General features: G+C 37.7%; 3 protein-coding genes across 6 annotated transcripts; 1 reads left to right on the top strand and 2 right to left on the bottom strand.

The window, feature by feature from the left end:
• Nucleotides 1-6774: 6774 nt before the first annotated feature.
• On the top strand, nucleotides 6775-13047 carry LOC143854683 (hyperosmolality-gated Ca2+ permeable channel 3.1-like). Its single transcript, XM_077364764.1, has 6 exons — nucleotides 6775-7087; nucleotides 7540-7682; nucleotides 8415-8690; nucleotides 9101-9945; nucleotides 11656-11911; nucleotides 12364-13047. Exons 1-6 carry the CDS (start codon nucleotides 6820-6822, stop codon nucleotides 12778-12780), a joined length of 2205 nt encoding a protein of 734 aa, XP_077220879.1. The 5' UTR covers nucleotides 6775-6819; the 3' UTR covers nucleotides 12781-13047.
• A 1119-nt stretch (nucleotides 13048-14166) lies between these two features.
• LOC143854684 (mediator of RNA polymerase II transcription subunit 19a-like) lies at nucleotides 14167-21422 on the bottom strand. Of its 4 annotated transcripts, none has more exons than XM_077364766.1 (7): nucleotides 21284-21422; nucleotides 20337-20404; nucleotides 18078-18145; nucleotides 15729-16018; nucleotides 15417-15641; nucleotides 15268-15328; nucleotides 14167-14436 (listed from the first exon to the last, which is right to left on the bottom strand). In XM_077364766.1, the coding sequence occupies exons 3-6, from the start codon at nucleotides 18106-18108 to the stop codon at nucleotides 15269-15271; spliced, it is 606 nt and encodes a 201-aa protein (XP_077220881.1). In that variant the 5' UTR covers nucleotides 18109-18145; nucleotides 20337-20404; nucleotides 21284-21422; the 3' UTR covers nucleotides 14167-14436; nucleotide 15268. The 4 variants fall into 4 exon arrangements, with proteins under 4 accessions (XP_077220881.1, XP_077220880.1, XP_077220883.1 ...); XM_077364765.1 differs by having other exon boundaries at nucleotides 21208-21366; XM_077364768.1 differs by lacking the exon at nucleotides 15268-15328 and having other exon boundaries at nucleotides 21208-21367.
• Nucleotides 21423-22554: 1132 nt separating this feature from the next.
• LOC143855027 (uncharacterized) lies at nucleotides 22555-25207 on the bottom strand. The gene is made up of 4 exons (XM_077365188.1): nucleotides 25172-25207; nucleotides 24940-25034; nucleotides 24223-24288; nucleotides 22555-23238 (listed from the first exon to the last, which is right to left on the bottom strand). Exon 4 carries the CDS (start codon nucleotides 23209-23211, stop codon nucleotides 22744-22746), a length of 468 nt encoding a protein of 155 aa, XP_077221303.1. The 5' UTR covers nucleotides 23212-23238; nucleotides 24223-24288; nucleotides 24940-25034; nucleotides 25172-25207; the 3' UTR covers nucleotides 22555-22743.
• Between the last annotated feature and the right edge of the window lie 2344 nt (nucleotides 25208-27551).

Below are 27551 nucleotides of genomic sequence, written 5' to 3'. Positions count from 1 at the left end.
GGCCATACCGTACATTTTTACAAAGTGAGGAGTGCGATCATCAAAATACGGTGAGTAGTGCCATTATAAAAAATGGCAGTGAGGACATTAGCACTATATATAATTTGAAAACATCGATGTTCTTGGATATTCCCATGCGGGTCGGGTTCAACCCGAATTTGGGTTGGGTCGGGTTAAGATTTTTCGTAAATCGGGTTGGGTTGCGTTGGGAAAAATCAACCCGAATTGGAAATCGGGTTGGATCGGGTTGGGTTGTCGGGCAACCCAACCCGACGCAAAACCCGAATTTGGGTTCCACCTGAAGAAGTTCTGTATATGTGTTTTTCTTTTTCAACATTGAAATAGTCTCCACAATCCACAATGGACGGTTTGGATAATCCTATGGTGCGGGCCATACCGTACTTTAATCAAGTGAAGACTGTGATCATCAAAATATAGTACTGCGGATAACATTTCCCTTTGTTAATTGTTAGTCCCTGTTTGTTTTGGATTTTGAGAACCGATTGTGAGTTAAAAACTGATGATTGGTGACTCACTATTGGTTCCCAAAATCCAAAACAACCCGGCTTGAGTTGAGGTGGTCAACAATTGGTACCATATCAAATTGGGCCAACCCGACCCAACCCAGCCCGAATTGGAAATCGGTTTGGGTCGGGTTGAACCCAGCCGGGTTGGACATCGGGTTGGGTCGGAAAAATGGGTTACTCGGGTTGGCCTCAACACGACCCGAGTTACACCCCTAACGATGACGAAAAACTACTTTTCCTTATTCACTATGTGAGGGTCTATTAACGGAAAGTTTGATATTACGAATGCAGGACACCTGTAAAAATATTGACGAATTCCGGGCACCTTAAGAGGAACAAAAATTATGGAAACCTCTATAGATTGGAGGGCTAGGATCAGCCTATGGAAATGATTTTACGGGCACAACCTATTTATTTTGTGTTCCATCACATGGACGGTTTGGATCAGCCTATGATGTGGTATGTACAATTCTTTGTTGGCCCGTGCATCGCACGGGGCCCTTGCCTTCAATGCTGCAATGTCCCTGCCATTTCACTAAGTCGGATTTCTCTAGGGTACTTTCGCCATTTCACTGCTGCAATGTCCCTGCCATTTGCCATGTTATTTGTGGGAATTCTTATTTCTGTATATTTTTTTATTTCTCAGTCGGAAATCCTAATCAGGTGCCTATGGTTTTCAAAAGAAAATCCGTATAGACTGTATAATATCTATTCTAACTTGATTTACATTTTATTTTTATCAATCTTAGTATGTAAAATTGTTACTAAGAGCCCAGTCTCTCCGATGGATCAAAAGCTTCGGGAAGAGTTGTGCGTGTTCTGCTGATGTTTTGAAATAGGGTTTGGAAATTTTTATCATGCTTTTTTTCTTTGGTTCTTAGAAACCGCTAGATAGCGAGATCTTATTCGGTGGTGGAAGCTGGCAATTGGAGAATTGCATGTTGATAGGTTGCTGAAATGATAGAATTAGGTTCTGTTGGAACTATCATTATGATCTGACTTTTTATAGATTCGAAACTTGATGCAGATTTGCTTAGGTTTGTGATATGTATATGATACGTTTACAGTCTTATCTCTCTGCCTCTCAAACACTCTCTCCTCCTTGCAAACAAAATATCCCATTTCTTTCAAGAAGAATGCTGAATTGAGTGGAGCCTCTGGAAAAACTCAGTTTCAGGCAAACATTCGATCCATGCCACCCCACAACATTTATTTCTTCCTCCAATAAATCAGAGAAGTTTACTTGTTCTTTCAAAGAAAGTTTTTCCCTGTTTCTTCTACTAATTGATCATGTTGCCATTTCTTTGATTATTCTAATATAAAATTTCTTCTGAAATTAACAATAATTACATAGTAATGTTGAACAATATTTTTAAAAAGTTATACTAATTCATTAATAAATATTGAAATAAACAAATTGTAAAATACCTTGGTGGCACGTGCAGTGCACGTGCATATTTTACTAGTAGGAAAGAAGGTAAAAAAAAAATCGTTGTGCATTAATTACTGACACATGCAGGTGGGTATTAAGGAGAAAAGGGGGCATAAATTAAGGGCATATAAAGAGAGAGGGGGGTATTACTTGCAGGCAGTGGGGGGCCATTTATCAAGGGCATTAATTGATCAGCATTTAAATATGATTTTTTTTTTCAAATTTCCCCCTTCCCCCACCTGGCTCAGCCACTAATTGGTCATTGGGTGGGGCCGTGGACACTGAAGGAGCTAGGCATGCATGTATAGGCTACTGACTCATCGCGAGTCAAACTTCTCTGCACGTGCTTTTGAAATTGGAACAATTACCAATGGGGACAAAAATTAGGTGGAATTATCAACAGGACCCATGCTTTTAAGAAATTATCAACGAGGGACAAAAGAGGTCTTGTCATTAAAAGCTGGACGAAAATGCCCTTTTCTTAAGCAACACGTTTTGCCTTTCCACTTTTCCCTCTTCTCTTCTTTCCTTCCTTTTTTTTTACTTTTTCACTTTCAACTTTATTTTTTTACCTTACCAGTCATCTTCATCATCATTTAGCCACCATTAGAGGCGGGAAAGCTCGAAAACTTGAAATGTGAGTTCATTCCCTTCTATCTTTGTATCTAGGTTTTGTTTTTCATTTGTTTTAGGGTTTTGTATTTCTACTTCTCCCTTTGAATGGAGGATGAGGAAGATGAATCATAGGGTAGAAAGAAAAAAACGGTGAAAATGAACGAGTGAAAAAAAAAAACAGGAAGCAAAAATGTGTTCATAAGGGACTCGATAAGCTCATTTGGAATTTGATAACCCCATTTTGATACTGGATAACCCCAACCCCAGAGACTTGAAAACCCCCTTCCAAAACTCCAGTACCCTCGGCCAATTTTAAGGGACTTGATAAGCTCATTCGTAAATTGGTAATCCCATTTTGATATTAGATAACCCCAATCCCAAATACTTGAAAATCCCCTTCCAAAACTCTAGTACCCTCGGCCATTTTCAGGGACTTGATAAGCCCATTCGGAGATTGGTAACCCCATTTTGATACTTGATAACCCAAATCCCAGAGACTTGAAAACCCCCTTCCAAAACTTCAATACCCTTGGCCAATTTTCAAGGACTTGATAAGCCCATTCGGAAATTGGTAACCCCATTTTTTATACTAAATAAGCCCAATCCCAGAGACTTGAAAACCCCCTTCCAAAACTCCAGTACCCTTGGCCAATTTTTAGAGACTTGATCACCCCATTCGGAAATTGGTAACCCCATTTTTTATACTAGATAACCCCAATCCTAAAGACTTGAAAACCCCCTTCCAAAACTCCAATACTCTCGATCAATTTTCAAGCACTTGATAAGCCCATTCGAAAATTGGTAACCCTACTTTTGAGAGTTACTAACCCCCTTCCAGAGAGTTGATAAAGCCCTTCTGCTACAAAACCCCCTGCATGTAGCAACTCTTCTAATGGTTTTACAATTCTGCTAATGATAGAAATAACAAAAGAAATTGATGTTGTTTTCCATTAAATGTGCTTCATGTATTACATCCCAATTTGTGTATTACAAAAAAAAAAAAAAGTAAATAAAAAAATGTGTAGCCATCCATTCATGTATTACATTAACCTTTTCTTATACACAACCGCTTGTCTTTCAAAAAAGTGAGTGAAGCCATCCATGCATTATCTCTATAATACACCCTAAAATACAAACCGCTTAAACCCTAAACAAGATAAATCAGAAACAGAGGAATGGAAAAAAAAAAAAAAAACAAAACAAAACCTAGATACAGAGAGATAGATGATAAGAACTGAACATTAAAGTTTTCAAGATTTGCCAGCAACAATGGTGGCCGAACAAGGAGGAAGATGACTAGCAGGGTAAAAAATCAAAAAGGTGATAATGGAAAAGTAAAAGAAGTGGGAAGAAGGAAAAAAAACAAGATCAAAACGTCTTGTAAATGCCAAAGGGCATTTTCATCCAGCTTTTACTGACAAGACCTCTTTTGTCCCTCGTTGATAATTTTTGAAAAGCATGGTTCCTCTGTTGATAATTTCGCCTAATGTTTGTCCCCCATTGGTAATTGACCCTTTGAAATTTGACTTGCAAGTTAATTCGATCGCTATGTGGCATTTTCCAGCTGTGCTATGTGGTAATTTTCCCTTAAATGGCAAAACTACCCCTCACATGCATGCTATGTGCTATCTCCAGATGTGCTACACAAGGGAAAATGCCAAAAGAAAACACCTCCAGATGTGCTACACAAATGGGGGTAATTGGGTCCCACATTTGAATTATCTAAATCACCCATTTTGAGAGGCTTTGCTTTGGATCTTCTGAGCCAAATATACAAAAAAAATCGCCCATTTTCCGTTCTAGCATTTTTTTAAGATGGTCAAATTACTCGAAGATGGACGGTTCAGATCATTCAACCGTGGGACCTAGTGGGAGAAGCTTGGTCCCCAAGCCCCAACCCATCACATGGACAGTTTGAATCATCCTATTATAGTGTGGCTGTGTCGGCATAAAAAAGGAAAAAATAACAGAAAATTAAATGTCAAAAATCCGGGTGACCCGCAGGTTGACCCGACCTGTACGGGCCGGGTGTAAGTCCAGGCTTAGTGACCCGTAAAATTTTCCGGGTCATTTTGGCCCGGCCCATTTGACCCGGATCCGTACGGGCCGGGTCAAACCCCGCTAGTTTGTCAGGTCTACTTCTGACCAATGCAGGCAAGTGAAAATTAGTCCGGCCCCCCAAGTGTGAATTCCTGGCTCCGCCCCTGCCTAGGTCAATGGTTTTTTCAACAGAAAACATTGGTTGTAGAACGTATAGTGACTCCTAATTCGGATTTGTCCTCCTCAGGGATATATGGGATAGAAATCCTTGGATAATTTGTTCCAAAGATTGGCTAACCTATTTGGATATAATTTTATCTTAAATAAACCTTGGGATTGGCTACGTTGCCTGTATACCTACCCATTGGAGCTGTTCTCCATGTGAATGGAGAATAGCAAGCCTATATAAAACCCGGATTGGTATCCCCAAGGAGAAATCACTTTTAAATGTGCATTGCAAACATGGGCATGAGTCTTGAAATTGGGATTAGGCATGATCTAAAGGTCAGATTTCAGCCTGAGCCTGATTAGGTGCCATGTGAAGGTGCATTTCAAACAGATCTCCAATTACTATATAAAATGACTAGAAACTCACTCTTTTATTAAGCATCACACAAGCTGTCTTCAAGGCGAAGTATAAACAAGTAGCTCAGTAATCCTCTTTAAGCCTCAACTCTATATGGGAGAGGATGTCATGGAGAAGTACTTCGCCCTTTCTCTTTTCTTTCATCAGCAGTACGCGGAATGCGTAGAGTCAACTCGGGTGAGTTTTAAAACTACGCTTCAAACATACTACCCAATTAAGAATTCCTGCATATGTACAGAAAGATAAACTACTTAAATATGGTTATAACCACTAAATTAAATTTTAATAGACTAAAAAAATCTATTATCAGAAAAACCCAGTTTGTCTTTACTGCAAAATCCTTGGAAATACGACGTACCTAATTTGAAGTTAAGATCATAAAACCCATGTGGGTAAATTATAGGGAAATGGTATATTTGCCCCCTTTTCTTCCCCTGGCCACCCCTTTTTTTTAGTGTAAAATGAGTATTCATAAATACACTGGAGAAGGTGCCCTGGGGAAGACAAAGAAATTTCCAAGGAAAAAAAATTCCCTCAATCCAAAGAGAGCCTTAATTCTCTGCCTTTTCTTACTCTCCCCAGTCAATCACTCTCACATGCGTCCTTCTCCTGTCATCTCTCACCACTGGTTATGCTAATATCCCATGTAAAAAAAGGGAAATGTTATCAGCACTACACTATATTAAAAGTACGATATGACCCGCACCATAGGATGATCCAAACCGTCCATTAGATGGGTCTCAGCCTAATCATTTTCATAGGTTTATCCTAACCTTCAGATCTGAATGCTAGAGGGTTGATCCTAACCCTCTATAGATCGGAGGGTTAGGATAAACCTATGGAACACAACCTATTTAGGCTGTGGCCCATCTAATGGACGGTTTGGATCAACCTATGGTGCGGACCATACCATACTCTTAATAAAATGAGGAGTGCTCTCATCAAAATACAGTAGTGCTCATAACATTTCCAAAAAAACGATCATGGTTTCCAACCATGGCCTAAAATTAGAGGAGGAAGAGTGAGTACTACATTGTATAAAAAAAAGCAAAAACGAATAATGATATGGTAACCGATCTGGGGACCAAGATTGGAACGACTAAATAGCTTCTTAACAGAGTAGAAATCTTTACAAATCAAGAAAGAAAAGGCAAGGTGTGTTAGTGCAATTATCAAAACATGGCAGTGCCAATATCATTAACCTTTTACAACATGTGGCAAGATACATTCGGATTTGGGACACTCGGACAGGCTTGTTTGGCAGCAACCGGATCCCATCCGATTAAAATGGGTGGCCTCTTTGCCACACGTCGGACAGTCCAATGGACCCACATGTGTATCCACCCACTGCGCACTAGAATTCGGATCCGGATCTCTGTAAGACAAACAACATCCACGTGTCCCAAAATAAAGTGGTCAACAAGTCGGCAAGCCACAAAGAGCAGGCCACGTGTCCCACCTCGTAGGACCCACCCACCAACCATGAATAAGATATTTTTAAGGAAAATGATAGATTCGCCTCTTTTTATTCCCCGGGGCCCACCCACTTGTAATGTGAAAAAGGGAGCTGTATAAATACAGCAGCAGCAGTAGGAGGAGAAGAAAGAGAGAGAGAAGGCATGGATTTCAGTTCCTTTGTGACAACTCTTACAACTTCATTTATCATATTCATTGTGTTGGTATTGATATTCACATGGCTTTCGAGGAAACCTTCAAATGAAGTTATATACTTTCCCAACAGAATTCTGAAGGAATTTGAATCATCGGAGGGAAAGAGGACGAAGAACCCATTTGCATGGATAGTAGAGGCGCTTAAATCAACTGAAAAAGATGTCATTCAGATGGCTGGGGTCGATACAGCCGTCTATTTCCTATTCTTGAACTCGGGTATGATGATTTTGGCCTCTTTTTTGTTTTTGGGTGCCTGTATCACTATGTTTTTTATGACATTTAAGAGAGTATTTTCTGAAAATTTTAGATTGTTTTACTTTTATTTTAATGTTTTGACACTTTTCTAAAGAATTCTGGGTTTTAGTTTATTTCGGGGAAGAATTTAGAATTTTCGTTTTTCTTTTACAATTTAACTTGATGTGTATTTGTTTTTTTATCATGGGGCAGAGCATGGGGAGGCTGAAAATCAGGCTCATGTTGAGTTTCCTTCTATATGGTTATTCTTACGTGCACCAGAGAGCCCTCTCTCATATTATTTGTGCCACAACTACTCTCAATGATTCCAAAGATATTGATTGTGTGGATGACAAGAATTACTCTCATGTTAGAATTTTCTATATTTACTATGCATACCAATTTTCAATTTTTATCTCTTTTCAATGTTTCAGCATTATGGATATTAGTACTATCCGGTATTGTGCTGCTGCCAGTTCTTCTTCCTGTTGCTGGAACCGACGACAGCAGGGTAACTGATACAAACAGCAATGGGACCTTCAATACCCTTGACAAGTTAGCAATGGGAAATATCACAGTAAGCCATTAAAATTAATTTATGATTTTGTATCTTCATTGTATTCCTCCCTTATACAAAAAAGTATATACACGGAAGAAAACATGCTATGAACTTCTGAAATATATGCCTTGAATGCAGGCTAGTGTTTTTTTTTTCCGGATAGGAATGCAGACAGTTTTTCCCACAAACACTCAAAGTCGAAGTCTGCATAACTTATCTGCCTGAAATTAGCTTTGTGATCGTTGTGTGAAATTCAGCCTCTAGGAACCCATAAAAGGATATGAAGAAAATCTAGAATGCTTGTTATCTTAACATGATTATTTTTTTTTAAATTATGATCAGGCTATTGAGCTTTTAAACATTTTTCAGCTCATCAACACCCAGATACATTAATTAGTGTGAAAATCTGAGAAACATTACCAACTTGTTTTTGAATCAAAATTCCTATGAAGCAGTTACACTTGAAACTCAATCGTCAAGTAGATCTGTTTATCTCAAATATATGGAACTCATACTGATGATCAATCTCGTAGTTATAATTCTGCCAGCGATAAATGTTTATCTTTTCTGAAAAAGAAATTTCATACAAGAAGCAAAAGATAATTGCTTTACTCAAGTTACAGATACTTCATATATTTCCTCATTATGACAATCGAGACAGAAGTGGAACCTCTGGGTATTTTGGGAAATTTTCTAAATTCCTCCCATTAGTTATGCGTTTGTTTATCTGTTCTTCACTTAATTATTCAGGAGGAGAGTCCCAGGTTGTGGGCCTTCCTGATTGCGACCTATTGGGTTTCTTTTGTTACGTTTTACGTTCTATGGAACGCATACAAGCATGCTTCTGATCTGAGAGCTGCTGCTTTAGGGTCCGTAGACCTGAAGCCTGAGCAATTTACTATATTGGTTAGGGACATCCCTCCTCCTCCTGAAGGCCAAACGCAAAAAGAACATGTTGATTCATATTTCAGTACACTTCATCCAGAAACATTCTACAGATCAATGGCGGTTACAGACCACAAAGAGGTAACTTCATCATTGCTAACTGCCCGTGTTTTCATCATTGCTAACTGCCCGTGTTTTAAACTTCAGACTAATCACTTGATTAGAAGTCAGTGTCCATAATGTTGAAATATAAATGATTAAATAATGCCAACTCTAACAGCTTAAGCTTTTGGAGTAATTGGTAGTTTCACATGGTATCCGAGCTATTGCCTCATGGCAGGTCCTGGGTTCTAAACCCAACAACTCCTTGAAATTAAAAATCCACTTCTACGGTTAACCCAAAAAAGAGGGGCCACATGTGAGGAGGAGTGTCGAAGTATAAATGATTATATAACACCAACTCTGACAGCTTAAGGTCTTGGAGTAATTGGTTGTTTCACATGTTATTTTCCGTCCAATGAATATCTTGTTTTTTTTTTTTCTCACCGCAGGCATATAAAATTTGGAAAGAATTGGAAGGCTACAGAAAGAAACTTGCCCGCGCAGAGGCTGTTTTTGCAAAATCAAAAACTGTAAGCAAAGAGGAAGGAACAAAACCCACAAAAAGAATTGGCTTCCTAGGACTGATAGGCAAGAAAGTTGACACAATCGATTTATGCAATGAGAAGATCAAAGAACTAGTTCCAAAATTAGAAACTGAACAAAAGATCACCATTAAAGAGAAACAGAAACGTTCTGCCCTAATCTTCTTCAACAACAAGATGGCTGCAACCTCGGCTGCTCAGACCCTCCATGCTCAGATGATCGATACTTGGATAATAATGGAAGCCCCTGAACCTCGTCAATTGATATGGAAAAATCTTACAATTAAATTCTACCAAAGGCAAGTAAGGCAATATATTGTCTATGGTATTGTTTTTATGGCTATTGTCTTTTACATGATCCCAATCGCGCTAATCTCGGCATTCACAACTCTGAGTAACCTAAGAAAGCTTCTTCCATTTCTAAAGCCGATTGCTGATCAGCCCGAAATTAAGACAATTTTGGAAGCTTATCTGCCTCAGATTGTGCTAATTTTGTTTCTGGCTTTGCTGCCAACATTTCTTATGTTTCTGTCCAAGGCCGAGGGTATCCCTTCTGAAAGCGATGTTATGATGGCAGCGTCTGGAAAATATTTCTATTTTACAGTATTCAATGTCTTCCTTGGAGTAACTATTAGTGGGACATTGTTTAGTTCTATCAAGACTATTGTGAAGCATCCCAAGACAATTGTATCCATGCTTGGAAGTAACTTGCCAGCAAATGCAACCTTCTTTATCACATTCGTCGCTCTGAAGTAAGATTTCTGTATTTCATTTATGTTCTGTCAACACGCTTATCTTTTGAAATAATTCAATTTCATGTCTTTCTCACATTAAGTAAACTAAGCTGTTTTTCCATTTGTTTTTGTCCACATGTCAATCTTTTGAAATAATTCAAATTTGTGTCTTTCTCATACTATCTATCTATAATCTATCTACACTGAGGCTCAATATTTCTCTTAGAGAATAGCTTCTACAAGCAACATTCTTTCTCTCTCTGGAGTAATATTTCCATTTTTCCTTTTGTGTTCTGTCAACATGCATATCTTTGGGGTTGGGCCTGTAGCTCAATGGTTGAGGCTTTGTTTCTCAACCTTGAGGTTGCAGGTGAGATCCCAGCTTACCTTTCAAAAAATATATAAAAAGCATACTTATCTTTTGAAATAATTCAATTTTTGGGTCTTTCTCACTTTATGTATACTAGATGTAGATGCTAAATATTTCTGTTTTTCCATTTGTGTTTGTCCACATGTTTTAGCTTTCGAAATAATTCAACTTTAGATCTTTCTCATAGTATTTATCTACACTGAGGCTCAATATTTCAATACTTCTCTTAGAGATTTCCTTCTAGTATTATTATTTTTGTGTTTCTGCCCAGGTTTTGCCTTAACTGTAGAGGATTGATTCCAGCATTTACGGTTGAGAGATCTGTATCTTTTTTCGTCTGCTACTTCTCTTTCTTTTTTTAAAAATTGACTTATATTCATAGATACCATGAAAATTACATTAGGGACCAGAAGTCCCAACTGTCATTACATGGTATCAAACAAGGCATTACAGGGCATACCCTGTATTACCAAAGAGAGCCATAAGGCCATAGAAACCTGCACCTACCATAAGCATATCATACTTTATGGTGTAACCAACGTAAATACATCCCAAAAGCATCTAGAAAACTGTCATATACTACAACTGCTCCTCCATTCCTTCATCCTTTCTCTTAAGAGACATCCAACCCTTATAATTTCATATCAACACTTCCTCATTCTGAAATAACCAATCTTCAGGCAAAACATGCCTCCAAAAGCAAAAGACAGGCCCAGATCAACCAACTAAAGACCCACTTATCTACAATACCACTTTTTAACCTATAAACAAACCTAGAGACTACTTATATTTACTGTAAATACAACCACTGTCCAGAACAGCCCCAAAAAACATATCTTTTTCAAAAAACCATAACTAGGAAATACCATCAAGTCAGATCAAAGCACACTTCCTTACCCTATGAAGTAAAAAATCCACACTCCGCTGTAGCCTCTTTTCATTAGAAAAGAAGACGATCTCAAACTCAGGTGTAGGGACTTCCTCCATGGGATCCTGCAGTGTAGCTATTAGCTCTTCCAATTTAGTGACACAGAGAGAGCGATCTGACTCCCACTCCAAACGACGCACAAGGTCTTGATAGTGCATAATGTCCTTGAAGAATTGAAGCTTGTAAACCGGAACGCAAATATCCTTGATATTGCGAGTACCTGTTAAAGAAAATAATTCCTCCACGCCTGCTACTTTTTTTCTTAAGCATATATTTCACCTTACTAGATGCTATTAACTTTGTATTGTATACAGGGAGAGAGGTTACTTCATTTTCTTGCATTACTTGTTAATTGACCCATCATCGACTTTCTACTTGCTTACATGTTAATTATGAAAAAAGGTTTTCTTATGTGATAATTTGGCCTCAGGTTCTTTGTTGGCTATGGACTCGAGTTGTCCCGATTGATTCCTCTAATTGTTTACCATGTAAAAAGGAAGTATCTCTGTAAAACTGAAGCCGAGGTGAAAGAAGCTTGGGCTCCTGGAAATTTTTGTTTTGCCACTAGAGTTCCCAATGACATGCTGATTGTAACAATCGTCCTTTGCTACTCGGTAATAACTCCCATGATAATTCCTTTTGGTGTGGGATACTTTGGTCTTGGATGGCTTGTTATGCGGAATCAGGTAAAACTCCCTACTGTACATCTAGAACTGAACTCTCTAGCCTATCTCCAAGATAAACCTGTCCGGGTTCGGTTTGATTTCATTTCATTTTGAGCAAAAAGCTAAATCTAACCCAACCCAAATTGCACTCCCACTTGTTTTAGATGCATCTTCTTTTTCTTAAAAAAATACTATTTGAAGCCATTGTTTTTGTAGATAAACCCATCATTGATTAGTATCAATTAGATCCAAACGGTCTAACATTGTCTAGCATTAGTTGAATCCACAGTTCAAGCGACTGAACAAGTCTGGATTGGTTAGGAACCAATCAAACTTGGTTATGGATCTGGATCCGGATCTGAATGTACCCCCTCTCATTTATTAGTATTAGTTGGATCTAGACATACTGACTATTTTGTATGCTGGATGCCTATTCATTCTACGAGACCAACTAACAGTGGCATTTTATTCAGGCATTGAATGTCTATGTTCCTTCATATGAGAGCAACGGGCGAATGTGGCCTCACAACCATGCACGGATCCTTGCATCTTTGATCCTCTACCAAGTACTCATGCTTGGCTATTTTGGCATCAAGAAGTTCTACTATACTTCTTTTGTAATACCCCTTATTATGATGTCCTGCATTTTTTCTTATGTATGTGACAAGCGTTTCTATCTCGCCTTCTGCTTCACTCCTTTGGAAATTATTCGGAGCCAGAACAATAAGGAGATCCCAAATATGGAAACTATTTTTGAGGCATATGTTCCCCCTTGCATGAATTCGGATATTTTAGACAACACAAATCAGTTTGAAGATGGCAGTCACAAGGTTCAACAACAGGATCCTATGCATGATCTCGGAGTAGCTTTGCAAAGCGCAACAGTTTGATGTTGATGTAAGTGTTTGCATTTTCAGGATTCTATGTTCTTGGTAGTCTCCAACCCAACGAACTGATATGAGAAATCTGTTGATCATTTCCTTTGGATCCTTTGATATAGTGGTGTCTGTATTTTTGGGTATATACTCTGGATTGAAATGTGTGACAAGTATGTTTTGCTGTCCTACTTTGTTTTTTCAGGTGGGAAACATTGAATTTCCTGTGAAACCTTTTGGATATGTTTTGTTCCTGTGGGAAATATATTTCATATTCATACCCACCATGTTTTATTTTTTGTAGCATGCATCTCGTTTAATTCCTTGTGGGATCAGAACTAATGAACCGTCTTATTCACTATAATCCAACTGCAATCTGGGTTGTTCTTTACCCCTTCACATTTCTTGATCAATCCTCATAGAAACAAGATTACTCTAATCAATACTTAAGATTTGATGAGCATCATCAACATTCCTTTTACGCATTGAAGGAACAAGCAAGTTTTGAAATTATCTACAAACTCCGAAATAATTGATGTCCAAGCAACACCATCCTTTTCAGGCATATGTATTCAAATAGTAGGATGGATTCTTCACATCTCCTTCAGTTTGAGAAACCATCTCCCATAAGAGTGACTAGTACACAAGGTGACATGCCCCTTGTTTGTATGTCGGTGCCAGCACTCTGGTATCCTTTGCTCATGAACAAGCCTTCTCACTTTCGTTACTTGCTTTGAGAAACTGATTGTACATTTACTCGCCATTAAATGGTTCTTATAAAGATGGATTTCCCAAGGAAAAATATCAGCGGGTAAAAGTACAACTTAATTTCCATAATTTTCTTTATTGTAGACCCAATCACCCCCTATATCATCTTCCATTCATGAATTTAGGATCCATTCTTAAACCCTTCTCCTTGACTGTAAGGGTCCATCTCGGTTGGCAACTCGGCATCTGGTTGCGTTGAGCTTTTGCTAAAAAAATGAATCGGAAGTAACCTGAACACAACCAAATTCTAAGGTAAAAGCTCAACCCAAAAAACAACATGAGTTGCATCCCTTGAGTGCTTCTGAACTTCTTTTTTTCTACAGAGACTGACAAAATGCAGAAAATAGCGTACCACAACCGCAGTAGCCCTGGCTCACTTGCGACGCTTTGTTTTTTTGGAACAATTTGTAACGAAACAGTCTCTCCAAGTGATTCCGTTCGGCTAATTACACTCGCTCTGGAGAAAAAAGAATGAGAAGCGTTGAAGAACAAGATACTCTTACAAAGGGTCGAAGGGGACGGGGACTATGGGTTCAATCATCACCATTCCCTTCTTTCTTTACCTAAGTTACATGCAATCCTTGACACAGTGGGCAAGTAATTTTAAGCCCAGATGGTGAAATAGGCAACTGATTTCAATAGAATAATATTACATTTTCCATTTCCCACTTCTAATTCAACAGTTTTCACAAAAGAACAGATGTAGAGAAAAATAAATGTTATGACAATATACAAGTGGCTTAGACACCATAAAACCCTTGTGAAAAAAAATGTAAAATGATAGCTGCACATTACAGTCAGTTACATAACCTTAGTGTAACAAGCACCCAACCAATGGGGATCTCATCTTTCATGGGAATTCGTTGTCTTTTCAAATGCATCCCTCCCTTTCTCATAAAGAATCTACAGTCAAATGCAACAAAAGAGACATTAGGACTCTGTTTCTTGGATGTAGAGTGGATGCAGAACAAATTTTGCGGTCATTTAAATGGAAAAATGAGTGAAAATTTTGTTATACGCCCATTTTATATCGAAAGAAAAAAAGAAGGAAAGAAAGAAACACTGCACAGAGACGACAGAGGGTATTCGGCTATACACCAAATTTTGAGAAGATACAGCTTTTTTAAATCAAAAGGAGCAGTGGAAGGGTAAATTGAAACACACATGTAAACAATATGAGCACCACGATAGTCATGCATAGCTCAAATCAGCTGAACTTCTAAAACTCTTCTATAATTTGAGCGAGGAAATCATGGAGATGGAGTCAATGTAGAAAAGCAATAAATATGGATAGCTTTAGGAAAATGCCTCAAGAATTTTGACATCAGAACACGAAACCCTCTTTAACTTAAATGCCACCAAATATGGAGATAAAAGGAAAACCAAATGAATTGAGCTCTTACGATATGAGGGGAAAACCACAGCCCACTCAAACAGAAAATGAAAGCAAGCATAGACACTAAAAACACCCAAATAGATCCAATGGAAGAATCAATGTTTCAAAACTCCGACGCAGATGAGAAATCAGACAAGGTTAAAGGGAGTCGAGTCACTGTCAAGTATTCATTAACTTGGGTGAGTCAAAGGCGTTTCCATCGGCATCGACTTGGAAGGCCAAAACTTGGGCTAGGAGGAGTACTCAAGCCAAGGTAAAAGGGATTAAAAAAGAGTCGAAGATCAACTCGGAGAGCTTTTGAACTTTGGGAAGAATATACTTGCATGTTACATTGTTACCTTAACTTTTATTGCGTTTGTGAATGTCAACAAGTTCTTCTTTCCCGTCATGCTTCCTCTTCTGAAACACGAGAAAGAAGAACACGCATTGGCCATTGAAAACATTAGAAAGCCATAAGGACTATCAGAAAAAACAGAAGCATGCAGACCTTGTCGCGATGCTTCTTTGAGTTATCACCACCGGCATCCTTATGATCACTTTTATCCTTCTTCTCCCTATCTTTATCCTCACTTCGATCCGTGTGCCGATGTTTTTGCTTCTTGTCCTCCTTGTCTTTTCCATTAACCCTGTCCTTGTGTCTTTTACGCTTCCTATCCTTGTCTTTGGACCCGCTTTTCACCTTCGCATCAATCGTAGGGATCCCCTTTTCTGCCTGCAGTATATCATGACACATGGGCCATTACTACAGGGTAGTAATCAGAAAAACCAAGAGAAGCCACTGCATCAGTAGACTACTCACAGAAGGCAGATCGATGGGAGCCGTTTCCCTTAGTCGAAAGGCTTGTATAAGAGCGTCCAAGTCAAAAGGTTGTATATGTGCACTTGTCTCTCTTGCATAGGAGGTGTTTTGAAAGAGCTGATCAAGTTCCATCCCTTCTCCTTTCCTAATTTCAGTGTCTCCCACTACATTGTGAGGATAGTGCGTCTCCGAAATCGACAACGGTAGTGTTCTCTTACAAAAGAAATCATGATGTGCCCACAACTTATAGTGACTTACAAGATCTACAGCACCAGTGAGTTCCCTAGGCCCTGAAGGTTGGTTCAAAATGAGGGACTCAGTTACACAATTTCGGAGGGATGAAAACCTTCACCAATCAGTCTCCAATAAAATATGATAATAAAACACTTTGGCCTAAAACTTGTTAAACCAAGGTATAAACTTGTTAAACACTTTGACCTCAGTTAAGTCAATTCGATTGATCATACTTCCATTTGAGTTGAGGTGTAATTATTTTCTATGGAACAAAACAAAAGAAAAAAAAACTTAACCCGGTATTTGCCATTAAAAAAGAAAAGCCTTAACCCGGTATTTTGTTCACTGAATTTCGAGTTGGCTAGGACCCTGGACCTAGAAACAGACAGATGAGTGAAAAACAAGACGCCGAATAATAGTTCATCTAACTGATACAAAACGAATAATTTTGACTGGAATGTTTTTTTATATTGAGGAAGATTTTGCATCTGAACAATTCTAAATATAACACAGCCACCAAAAACTTCACGACCAGTCCAAACCAAAGTTTGAATCAATAACCCATAACTAATGAACTATCCATTACATAGTTTTAAACTGTTTCAAAAAAATTGAAAGAAAAAATTATGAAAGACCATTTCTCTCACAAAAAAAATGGGCCAGCTATCACTTGAAAGGCTATCCTCCTTGAAAACCATAGAGGAAGACGAGGAGAAGAAAGATGTAGAGCGAGATCCTTTGATGGGGACCATCCTAGGGCACATATTCTAAAATTTATGTGTCTTTTAGGTGTCTTTGAAGTCCCTTAACTTATGGAAGGGATAACAAGTTCGTTTCCCACCCACATCACTTAGTTTGTTTAGGTTGTAGGTATTTAAAATAGGGTCCACATGTTTATTGCAAAAATATTAAGGTCTTATTTGTTTTGGATTTTGTAATCAATCACTTACGTTGTTAAGTGCCCACAAAAGCCCACATTGCAACATAAGGTAATCCTTGTATTTGTGGGACTTGAAATGGGTTAGTTTCTATGATGAGTTATCAATCCTTGAGGTTTAAAGAGTCATATAGATTACTTCTAGTAGGGAGAGTCCATGTATTAGGGATATATTTCAATGAATCCTAATTAGACTCGGAGTTGTTTTACAACATGGATTAGGAGTGTTTTTTTTTGTTTTTCAATTTCGGTATGACTCGCATAGCCTATAAATATAAAATGACTATTGGTACTGAAAATAATTGAGTATGAATGAAAATTGATGTTTATTAGGCATTTATTTCAAACTAGTTAGGCATGATAGGAGTTCTAATTAGACTAGGAACTGTTTTACAATGGGTCACCTTATCTGAAGTACGCCAGTTGTAGTTTGGGTAACGACATTATAGCTATTAAAACGGGTCACCTCAACCACAAGCCTTGGTACTTATATTTTATCAATGTAATATCTTGAGTATTATTTCAAAATTGGACCATTTTCAAGTGGTTGATTAGAGCATTTTTTAAGTTTCAATGCATGAAATCGCAACAAGAAAAAGTGGTCTGCAATCAAAGCCAGAAACCACTCTTACAGCTGAAGGCCAGGCGGACGGGACCGCCCATGAAGTGCCTCGATGCACTGCGGCCACTGGTTTGAATCCTTTTATGCAATTATAAACTCTACCAAAATTCTAAATTCCAAAGCTAGAGAGACTAGTTTGAATCCTTTAATCAATTATAAACTCTACGAAAATTCTAAATTCCAAAGCTAGAGAGACGTTATCCATCTGGAATCAATAGGAATTCCCAAGGGATTGCATTCTGATAGATGGGCCTAGAATGAACCTTCTCTTTTAGGCACCTACATTATAGAGGAAAACACCTGATAATCACAAAATAACAAGACTATCTGCATCCATAGTTTTTTTTTTTTGGGGTGATGGAGCATCCAAAGTTTTCAAAATAAAAAACATAATCCTCAGTTTCACAACAGATACAAAGTATATCCATCTCATATTCATTCTATTGATAAAAGACAAACCAATATAGAAAGCATATTCAGTTTATAGATAAAAAAGAACCCAAAAAAAAAAAACATGAATGACCAGTCCAATAAGCATCATATCTAAACAGGTTACCTCTTCCAAACTGCTGTCCTTTTAGATCCATCACATCAAGACAACAAAAAAGGGCTGACCATCTTCATCTGAAATAAAAGAGAACAGTCTCCAACTATTTAACTTTGAAACAAACTTGAGAATTCAACTCAGTACAATATGCAAAGTGTGTCCTTTTTCAAAGCAAAAACAAAGAAAATATTAGTGAGAATGTCTCAAGGCTCCATTTGGATTGCAGGAATTCTTTGGAAAAGTTTGGAAAGGAAAAATATTTCTAAAAGCTTCTACTTTTTTAACACACTAAAAAATAACTTGAACCAACCCTATTCAACTTTTATGAAGAGGGACCTTCAATTTATGATAATATCCCTCTAAATTAACCATAACACATCATTTCCCTCATAATTGTGGAAAGGAAAAAAAAATCTTCCCAAGAAAATTTTTTCGGTCAGAAAGTTTTTCTTGCAATCCAAACAGGGCCTAAAAATCATAAATTAAAGAAATCTAAAACAGATAACCCTGTTTTATCTCTCAATTACGAATTTACAATAAACTTTCTTCACCTCTCAATTTTGATCATGCAGTGTTGAAATCAGTCTACAAGAACATGGAATTTTAGAGAGAACCATTCTATCAGAAGAGAAAATAGAGAAGAAGATGATAGGAAAAGAGGGAAAGAGTGAGTTAATTCGAGGAAACTCAGGCCACCAATGAGTTAATTCGAGGAAACTCGGCCTCCAATATGCTAATTGCACTAATTTGATTATTCCTTTCTCAAAAGCCATACGCCATCTACGTTATATAGAGATTAGGGAAAGCAAAATATGGAAACATAAATCAGCATAATAGAAAAAAAAGAAATAAGGAAATCCTACTCTAATATGGAAATAACTTAAATATAGAAGACAACCTAAATTAGGAAAACTAATTCAAACAAAACCTCTCCACAAAGATTATGGAAAATACAAATGTAAAATCTGCAAAGAATGAATAAATAAAAGGAAAAACATTTCCACAGATCTAACAACAAATTTGAGGGGGAAAATAAAGATTGAAGACCAAAGCCCTATGCAAAAGCTCAGTTCTCCAGATCTAAAACGGAAACCCTAACCCTAGAAAAAAAAAAAAACAACTTACGATAGAAAAAAAGATGACATACGATAGCACTTACCGATGATGAAAGAAAACATAGGGAGAGGACGAGAAGTTTAGGGTTGAGAGAGAGAGAGATTAGTGGTTTAAGTAGTCAATAGGAAATTAATTGCACCTATGATTGTTTGACCTAATAGAACTGTAGTAAAATGAAACTCCCCTCACCTTAATTGCATCATCAAACTTAACTTCGATAGAATCAGTAGACGTAATCTGGAGTGGCTCGCATTTAGGTAGGTTAGGTTGGCTAGGCTAAGAGATCAAGTCATGTCCATGGAAGATAGTTACTGTAGGTTTATAAATCATTGATTTTAGTGGAAAGCTGAAGCCCTCCATTTAGACAAATCCCAAGAAGTGGCAATGATGAGAGCATACCTTTGCGAGAGAGATGTAGATCAACAGGAATTTGACATCAAAAACTCATCTCTTCTTTTGTAGAAGGTACGCCAATTGTAGTTTGGGTAACAACATTATAGCTATTAAAATGGGTCACCTCAAACACAAGCCTTGGTACTTATATTTTATCAATGTAAATCTTGAGTATTATTTCAAAATTGGACCATTTTCAAGTGGTTGATTAGAGCATTTTTGAAGTTTCAATGCATGAAATCACAAGAAGAAAAAATTTGTTTGCAATCAAAGCCAGAAACCAATCTTACAGCAGAAGGCCAGGCAGACAGGACCGCCCAGGCAGTGCCTCGATGCACTGCTGCCACTAGTTTGACTCCTTTTATGGAATTATAAACTCTACCAAAATTCTAAATTCCAAAGCTAGAGAGACAAATTGTTATCCATCTGGAATCGATAGGAATTTCCATGGGATTGCCTTCTGATAGATGGGCATAGAATGGATCTTCTCTCTTAGGCACCTACATTATAGAGGAAAACGCCTGATAATCACAAAATAACAAGAATATCTGCATCCATAGTTTGTTAGTTTTTTTGTTTTTTGTTTTGGAGTGATGGAGCATCCAAAGTTTTCAAAATAAAAACCATATTCAGTTTGTGATTATCAATATAAGATAAACCAATATAGAAAAAAGACCATATTCAGTTTATTGATAAAAAAGACCCCCAAAAAAATACATGAATGAACAGACCAATAAGCATCATATCTAAACAGGTTACCTCTTCCAAACTGCTGTCCTTTTAGATCCATCACATCAAGACAACAAAAAAGGGCTGACCATCTTCATCTGAAATAAAAGAGAACAGTCTCCAACTATTTAACTCTGAAACAAACTTGAGAATTCAATTCAGTACAATATGCAAAGTGTGTCCTTCTTCAAAGCAAAAACAAAGAAAATATCAATGAGAATGTCTCAAGGCTCCATTTGAATTGCAGGAATTCTCTGGAAAAGTTCAGAAATGAAAAAATATTTCTAAAAGCTCCTACTCTTTTAACACACCAAAAAATAACTTGAACCAACCCTATTCAACTTTTAGGTAGAGAGACCTTCAATTTATGATAATATACCTCTAAATTAACCATAAAATATCATTTCCCTCATAATTGTGGAAAGGAAAAAAAATATTCCCAAGAAAAAATTTTCTGTCAGAAATGTTTTTCTTGCAATCCAAAGTCCAAACAGGGCCTAAAAATCATAAATTAAAGATATCAAAAAAGGAAATAAGGAAATCCTACTCTAATATGGAAATAACTTAAATAAAGAAGACAACCTAAATTAGGAAAACTAATTCAAACAGATTATGGAAAATACATATGTAAATTCTGCAAAGAATGAATAAATAAAAAGGAAAAACATGTCCACAGATCTAACAACAAATTTGAGACGAAAAAAAAAGGGGGGAGGGGGGGGGGGGGGGGGGGGGGGGGGGGGGGGGGGGGGAATAAAGATTGAAGATCAAAGCCCTATGCAAAAGCTCGGTTCTCCAGATCTAAAACGGAAACCCTAACCCTAGAACACAGATGGAAAAAAAAAAAAAAAAAAAAAACTAACGATAGAAAAAAAAAAAAATGACATGCGATAGCACTTGCCGGTGATGATAGAAAACACAGGGAGAGGACGAGAGAGAGATTAGTGGTTTAAGTAGTCCATAGGGAGGAGACGAACATTTGATTTGCCAAAAATTTAGGGAGATGAATTTTTCACCCCCTCTGCCGAACGCATTCGCCCCCTTTCAACTTGAACAGTAGTTGAGGGGTGTCATTTAAATAAAGAGAGAGGGTATAAAAGCCAAAATTAATCTTTGGTAAATTTGGCTCGGAAAGTATAAGGAGGAGACATGCAGACATGCAATTTTTACCTCTCAAAATTATGAAATAATCCCTAGATTTGGATGCTGGATTGGCAACCGTATGCCATAGAGTTGACGGAAAGTGCATGTTTTTTTGCGGTATCCGAGGAAAAGGATAAAAATCCGAGGGTTAGACCCGGATTCTAAGTCGCGGAAATTAACCCGACATGTCAGATTAGTCGAATTCCACGTAAATTAATGATTTCTTAGCGCTTTCTGTATCTTGGACAACTAAACGACCAAATTAGGAAGATTTCACAGAAAGCGGCGCTATTTTCTTTTCCGTTTCCCATGCGCAACTGAACAGACCCTAAGTATGCCAGGCATGTGGAATCGAAACAGAGTCCGGCCCAAGTTGTGCCACCTCTATGTGGTTGGATCCGTTTGATTGGATAATATTAGATTTTTGATTCATATATCTTGTAGAACAGGGTGAGGCAACCCTCATGATCCCGGTCCCATCTTGAACGGGCATCCCATAGACAAGATAAAGGAATATAATTAAAAAAAAATCAAATGATTAGCTTTTCTATATGAGTCTATATAGATCAAGAGCCTAGATCATCTGCTCAAGGTTTTCTCACTGTTTTGTTGTGTTTTCGTTAGCGAAATGAGATAAGCACAACCATTTTTTTATATTTGCACTAGCCTTTCTTGTCTTTTATTATTTAAAGAGTCATCAAAGATTATTACAATTCCCAAAAAACTCTCACAAGCCGCCTAGAGAAGTAAAGACAAGCGGAATTTGTGCACTTTTTAGAACATGGTTGTGCTGATATCATTTGATCATTTCCCTTAGTTTATTTGACAGTTTTTATTACATTTTTTTGGGGATTTGTTAAGGAGCATCTCAGAAAGGCATTTCTCTGCTGGCTGTTGCATGTGAGAGCAGCCACCTCAGGTGAATTAAATGTATAAGACAAAATCTGCCAAAAAGTGAGCCCGTGTGGCTGCTCTTACATACAACAACCAGCCGTGAAATGCCTTTCTGCAATGTTCCCTGGCAAATTTCCCTTGTATGTGAACCAATATAGTACTGATCAAGTGTTGCTAACTATGGTCCAAACAGAGAGGGCAGTTTCAAAATCTCTTTTTTGTATTTAAATGATAAATGTTTTCTCATATTTCCACACATGAGCCGTGTTTGTATTGTACAAAAGCAATATTGACAAAAAAAAAAAAACTAATATAAGAGTATTCACACAACTGTGAAATAAATGCAAACAAAGACAGCCACACCACAAAAGAGATAAATTACTCAAAACTTTCAAATCTCTCAATCCTCCTGGCCATTTTCACTTCTTCCTTCTCTGTTCTCAAGCACTTGGCGAGGAAGAAAAGATTGAATACTGAGTAAGTCATCATTACTAACATAAACAACCCGAAAAATGTCATATTGGAGGTTGGTAGATAAATGCTTAACATAAGGTGAAATGGTGTTTCTGTAATCTGAACCAAGAAGCCATGAATAACAAGAACATAGGGATTTCCACACGTGCAAGCAGCCGACCCTAGGCTGATCATAACTTCTGAAACAAACAACTGAAGATGCGCCCTCCATCTTCAAAAAACATGACTTTAGTACGGCCAAACAAGCGTAAGAGAGGTCGCTGAGATCGTCGGAACTTGGAAGCATTGAGCCCATGGAAATGGTGTCATTGGTGGTGAACTTTGCTACAGAAAGACCATCTTTTGAGTCTCCGGCGTATGCGTCAAAGAAGCCATATTCCATTAGTGTTGCCATGCTTGATACATTGGTCAGTGCTGATACCTGAGAGAAATCTGGAGGAGGTTATAATCTGATCAAACCAGTATTTCAAAATGCAGATGCACGCTTACTAAATAAGAAACGATGGCTAAGTGCATGTGTTTGCTGGATTAAGATGCCATGTATTTTTCACTGTCCTTTTCAATATTTTGAGTTTCTCATGAGATTTACAAAAAAATGGGAAATTGATGAATTATTCATGGCATTCGCATTTAATTTCTGAGGATTTTTGAATTAGTCAAGAGAAATGCCCAATTTATCTCTGAATTTCTAAGATAGCGAAATCTAATAGTTTATACCAAACAACCCGTGTGATGCACGGGGCGACAAAGAACTGTACGGACCACGTCATAGGTTGATCCAAACCGTCCATGTGATGGAACACAACATAAATAGGTTGTGCCCCAAAAATCATTTCCATAGGCTGATCCTAGGCCTCAAATCTATAGATGTTTCCATAATTCCTCTTAAATCGGATGGTTAAGATCACCCTATAGATTTTTTATTAAAAAACCATAAAAGAGGGGGGTAAGATTGAAATTATATGGCTTTAATGGGTGCCTTTGTTAAAAGCATAAAGGAGAGGGTAGGATTGAAAATATGTGAGTTGAATGGGTGCATTTGTTAAAAAAAGTCAAAAAAAGTGATTTGTAATTCTCATATAATTTTAAAAAAATTCAAAAAATTCACTTCTTTTCCTCCCAGCTTCCCAGCTTCCCAGCTTATAGTAGTAAATATTATAGTTTTGGATTGGCTACAGATATTTGCACTACCATGTTTTGATAACGGGACAAACTCACCTTGTCCTTTCCATTTTTAATTGGCTGCTGATAGTTTTTGGGAATTGCAATAGCTTTTGAAAGACAATTAAATGATAAAAGACAAGGTGAGTTTGTCTCATCAACAAAACATGGTAGTGGGAATACCATTAGCCTTTCGGATTTTGTTAGTGTTTTGAACTTCAAACAATGTCATTAATGAACTTACCAGAGCGGCTTCCAATGATTTTCTTTCTTCATTGGACCTCTTTATCCATGCTCCATACCATATGATCTGAAAGAAGTCAACAATCACAGAAACTAAGATAAAAAATCCTCTTAAGCCCTAAGCATTAAAGATGTAATTTGGTTTCTCCAAAGACTATCATCAAAGTAACATAAATGCAGGAAAATAACACAACTTCAAGACCAGTATCATCATGGAAGTTTGAAAAAGGGGAAGAAAAATTTAACTAAGATTAGACAAGAAACATCGTGGGCAAAATTGAAATCACAAAATAAGAACAGAAAATGGCACTTCCAGTCATAATGATAACTGAGGACAAAAAAATGGAAAAGAAGTATAAATCCATAGCACTGTAGTGATTTTTAATCAATCATGTTCACAAACTTATTTATAGGAATAGTAAAATAGAAAGAGAAATTAGTGTGAGAAGCTCAGCAAGAACAAAATGAGAGAAAAACAAACACCTTAAAACGATTAGATAAAAGCACTTTTAAATCACAAGATCTTCACATAACAAACAAAAACCATAAGAACCCATTAAGCCAAAAAAAAAAGAAAAAAGAACAGTAGTAGGAAAAATAATTAAGAAATTTTACAGAAAAATCCATCAAGTAATCATGTTCACAGGAACATGACAAAAACCCCCCACCCAAAACCCAATTTTATGCTAGTTTAATATAAAAAAACAAAGGGTCTAACCAAATTCCCATGGATACTCTGGAGAACAGAGCTGTAAGCACACCCATGCTCCTCAGAGTGAAAAGAGAACCACTTAAGAGCCTCAACCAGATCATCTACAAAGATACCAACAGGTCTCAAAACAAAAAAGCTGATATCCAAATTTGTATTGTCAAATGGAACTAAACAAGGCATGACTCTCTTTATGATGTTTCTTAAGAAACTGAAAAGGAAAATAAATTCAAATGGGTACTTGGATCAATGAAAGGTAAAATTTGATTGGCTTTTGTACATTATGATTCGAGCCTAAATTCCATAGACCAATACGCAGCTTGTTTCTTTGGTCGTCTTTGGCTTCTACAGTCTTTGATAGGAAAATTTCAGAAGTTTGAGAAGACAAAGAAAGAAACAGACACGGTAGTGGTCATATTATTTGACTTTTCTAGAGAACCGGGAAGAAAGAAAAATGGGACCCAAAAGATGAACGTTGGGTAGGAAACAGAATAGAAGTTGATCAGAACCGTTCATCTGGTGGAGCCTACAATGAATGCTCCTTGCGCGAAAAAGACTGTCCATTAGATTATCTAAACTTTTTTATCAATGGTGCAATTTTGAGGCCCTTGTGTAGCCCACAAGATGAATGATTTATAATCCTACATGGGTCCACATGTATGTTGGGGGTGGATATTATGGGCCCATGCATTTTAATGATATAAGACATTCACCCTCCGTTGTAGAAACTAGAAAGGCCGTGCCCTATAAATCTACAGTCTTCTCCATAAAATAAGGCTATTAATATTCCTAATACCATGTTTTGATAATGACACAAACTCATTTGTCTTTTGTTATTTAACCACCTGTCATAAGCTATTACATTCCCCCTAAAAGCTCTCAAGAGCCAATTTAAAAAGAAAAGACAAGGTGAGTTTTTCTCATTAACAAAACATCGTAGTGGGAAATCGATAGCCAAACCAATCTTAAGACTTTGATTTGTATAGATTTTTATGTCGCCTTTTTTTTTTTTTTTTTTTAACTTTCTGGGTTGTTGATTTTACACGAAAGATACTGAAGGGTTAGGATCATTGAGACCAACAAATGAATGGTTTAGATCATCCAAATAGGTGGGGTTACTGCACTTTTTTCAGCACGTGTATTCCCGGCAATCATATAATTTTTCTTGTTAGAGATTAGGAATAACCAACGTGAAATAGGGCTGGCAACGGGGCAGGTCGGGGCCGGATGTTAGGGTCCCCTACCCCTTCCCCTTTGCGGGGAATTTCCCCCCTCCCCTTCCCCTCCCCTCTGCGGGGATGGTGGGGAATCCCCCTCCCCTCCCCGCGGGGAATATCTAATCCCCTTCTCCTTCCCCTCCCCGCATCCTTCGGGGACAAAATCCCCGCCCCGCCCCGCCCCGCCCCACTCCAACATCACCTCCTCTTTAGTCATTGATACACTGATGATGGGTGTCCCTAATCAACTTGATGCAATTTCAATATATAAAAATGTTATAAACTAACATACTTGTAGACGAAGGAGATATATTTCTTACTCTTCAGAAGATAGCAAAATCCCTTGAAGTACTGACTTGACTCTTGAGTGCCCTCGCAGCAGTTGCACCAACAGGCGTTATAAACCCAAATAGATGCCTGAGCAATGTTCAGAGGCTTGGGAATCACCAAAATGCAAAAAGTGAACTGTGTCCCTAACCTGAGCAATGTTTCTTTCGTGGGAAGGAATTAAGGAAACCCTAAGTCCCTAACCAAAATAAAAATGCAATTTATTATTTTATTTTAGCCACCGATGTTGGCACTACGATTTTTTGATAATGGCATACACTCAGCTTGTCTTTATTATTTCAACATCTGTCAAAAGGTTATTATAATTCCCAAAATGCTCTCAGAAGCTAATTAAAAGGAAAAGACAAGCTAAGTTTATGTTTGGGGGAATCTTGTAGCCGATCCACAGAGTTTCTAGTAGTTTTCCTAAAAAAAAAAACACTTAAAAATATACAAAAAAATGGCATTGATTAACGGGGCGAGCGGGGAGGGGAGGGGACAACTACATCCCCTTCCCCTTCCCCTCCCCGCACCAGGGAATTTTTAAATTCCCTTTCCCCTTTCCCTATCAAATCGGGGAATCCCCGCCCAAACGGGGAGGGGCGGATCCCCTCTTTTTCGGGTGAAATTGCCAGCCCTAACGTGAAATGACAAAAAATACGCATTATTTCTTTATCTTCAAGATTGAAGGGAGGATTAGCGACTTAATTAATCAAGGGGACAATATCCACACTACCATATTTGGTAATAGCACTACTTTGTTTTAGACATTTCTGATAGGATGTTGATAGCAACTTAAGTATCAGAAGAGCCGTGAAAAGCTAATTAAAAAGTGTAAAACATTTTAAGTAGTGCCATTATCAATAAACTGTTGTGCCGATATCAGCCCCCTTAAAATAATGAAATGGATTAGGTGACTATTTCTCCATTTCGATAAAAAAATATGAACGGAATATTTTGAATGGAATGGTCAGATAGAGAGAATTGACTTCAATCAGTTTCCAAACACGTGCATAGACAATGTCTACGGAGAGGAATGAAAGATTGACATGGATTCCACCTGGTGGTCCCACACCC

The sequence above is a fragment of the Tasmannia lanceolata genome, unplaced genomic scaffold, assembly GCF_043159265.1.
Source record: "Tasmannia lanceolata isolate RefF3 unplaced genomic scaffold, GAP_Taslan_0.1 ptg000020l, whole genome shotgun sequence".
In the NCBI taxonomy this organism is placed as follows: domain Eukaryota; kingdom Viridiplantae; phylum Streptophyta; class Magnoliopsida; order Canellales; family Winteraceae; genus Tasmannia; species Tasmannia lanceolata.
Note: the sequence above shows the minus strand (reverse complement) of the source record. Positions and strands in the feature narration are given on the sequence as shown.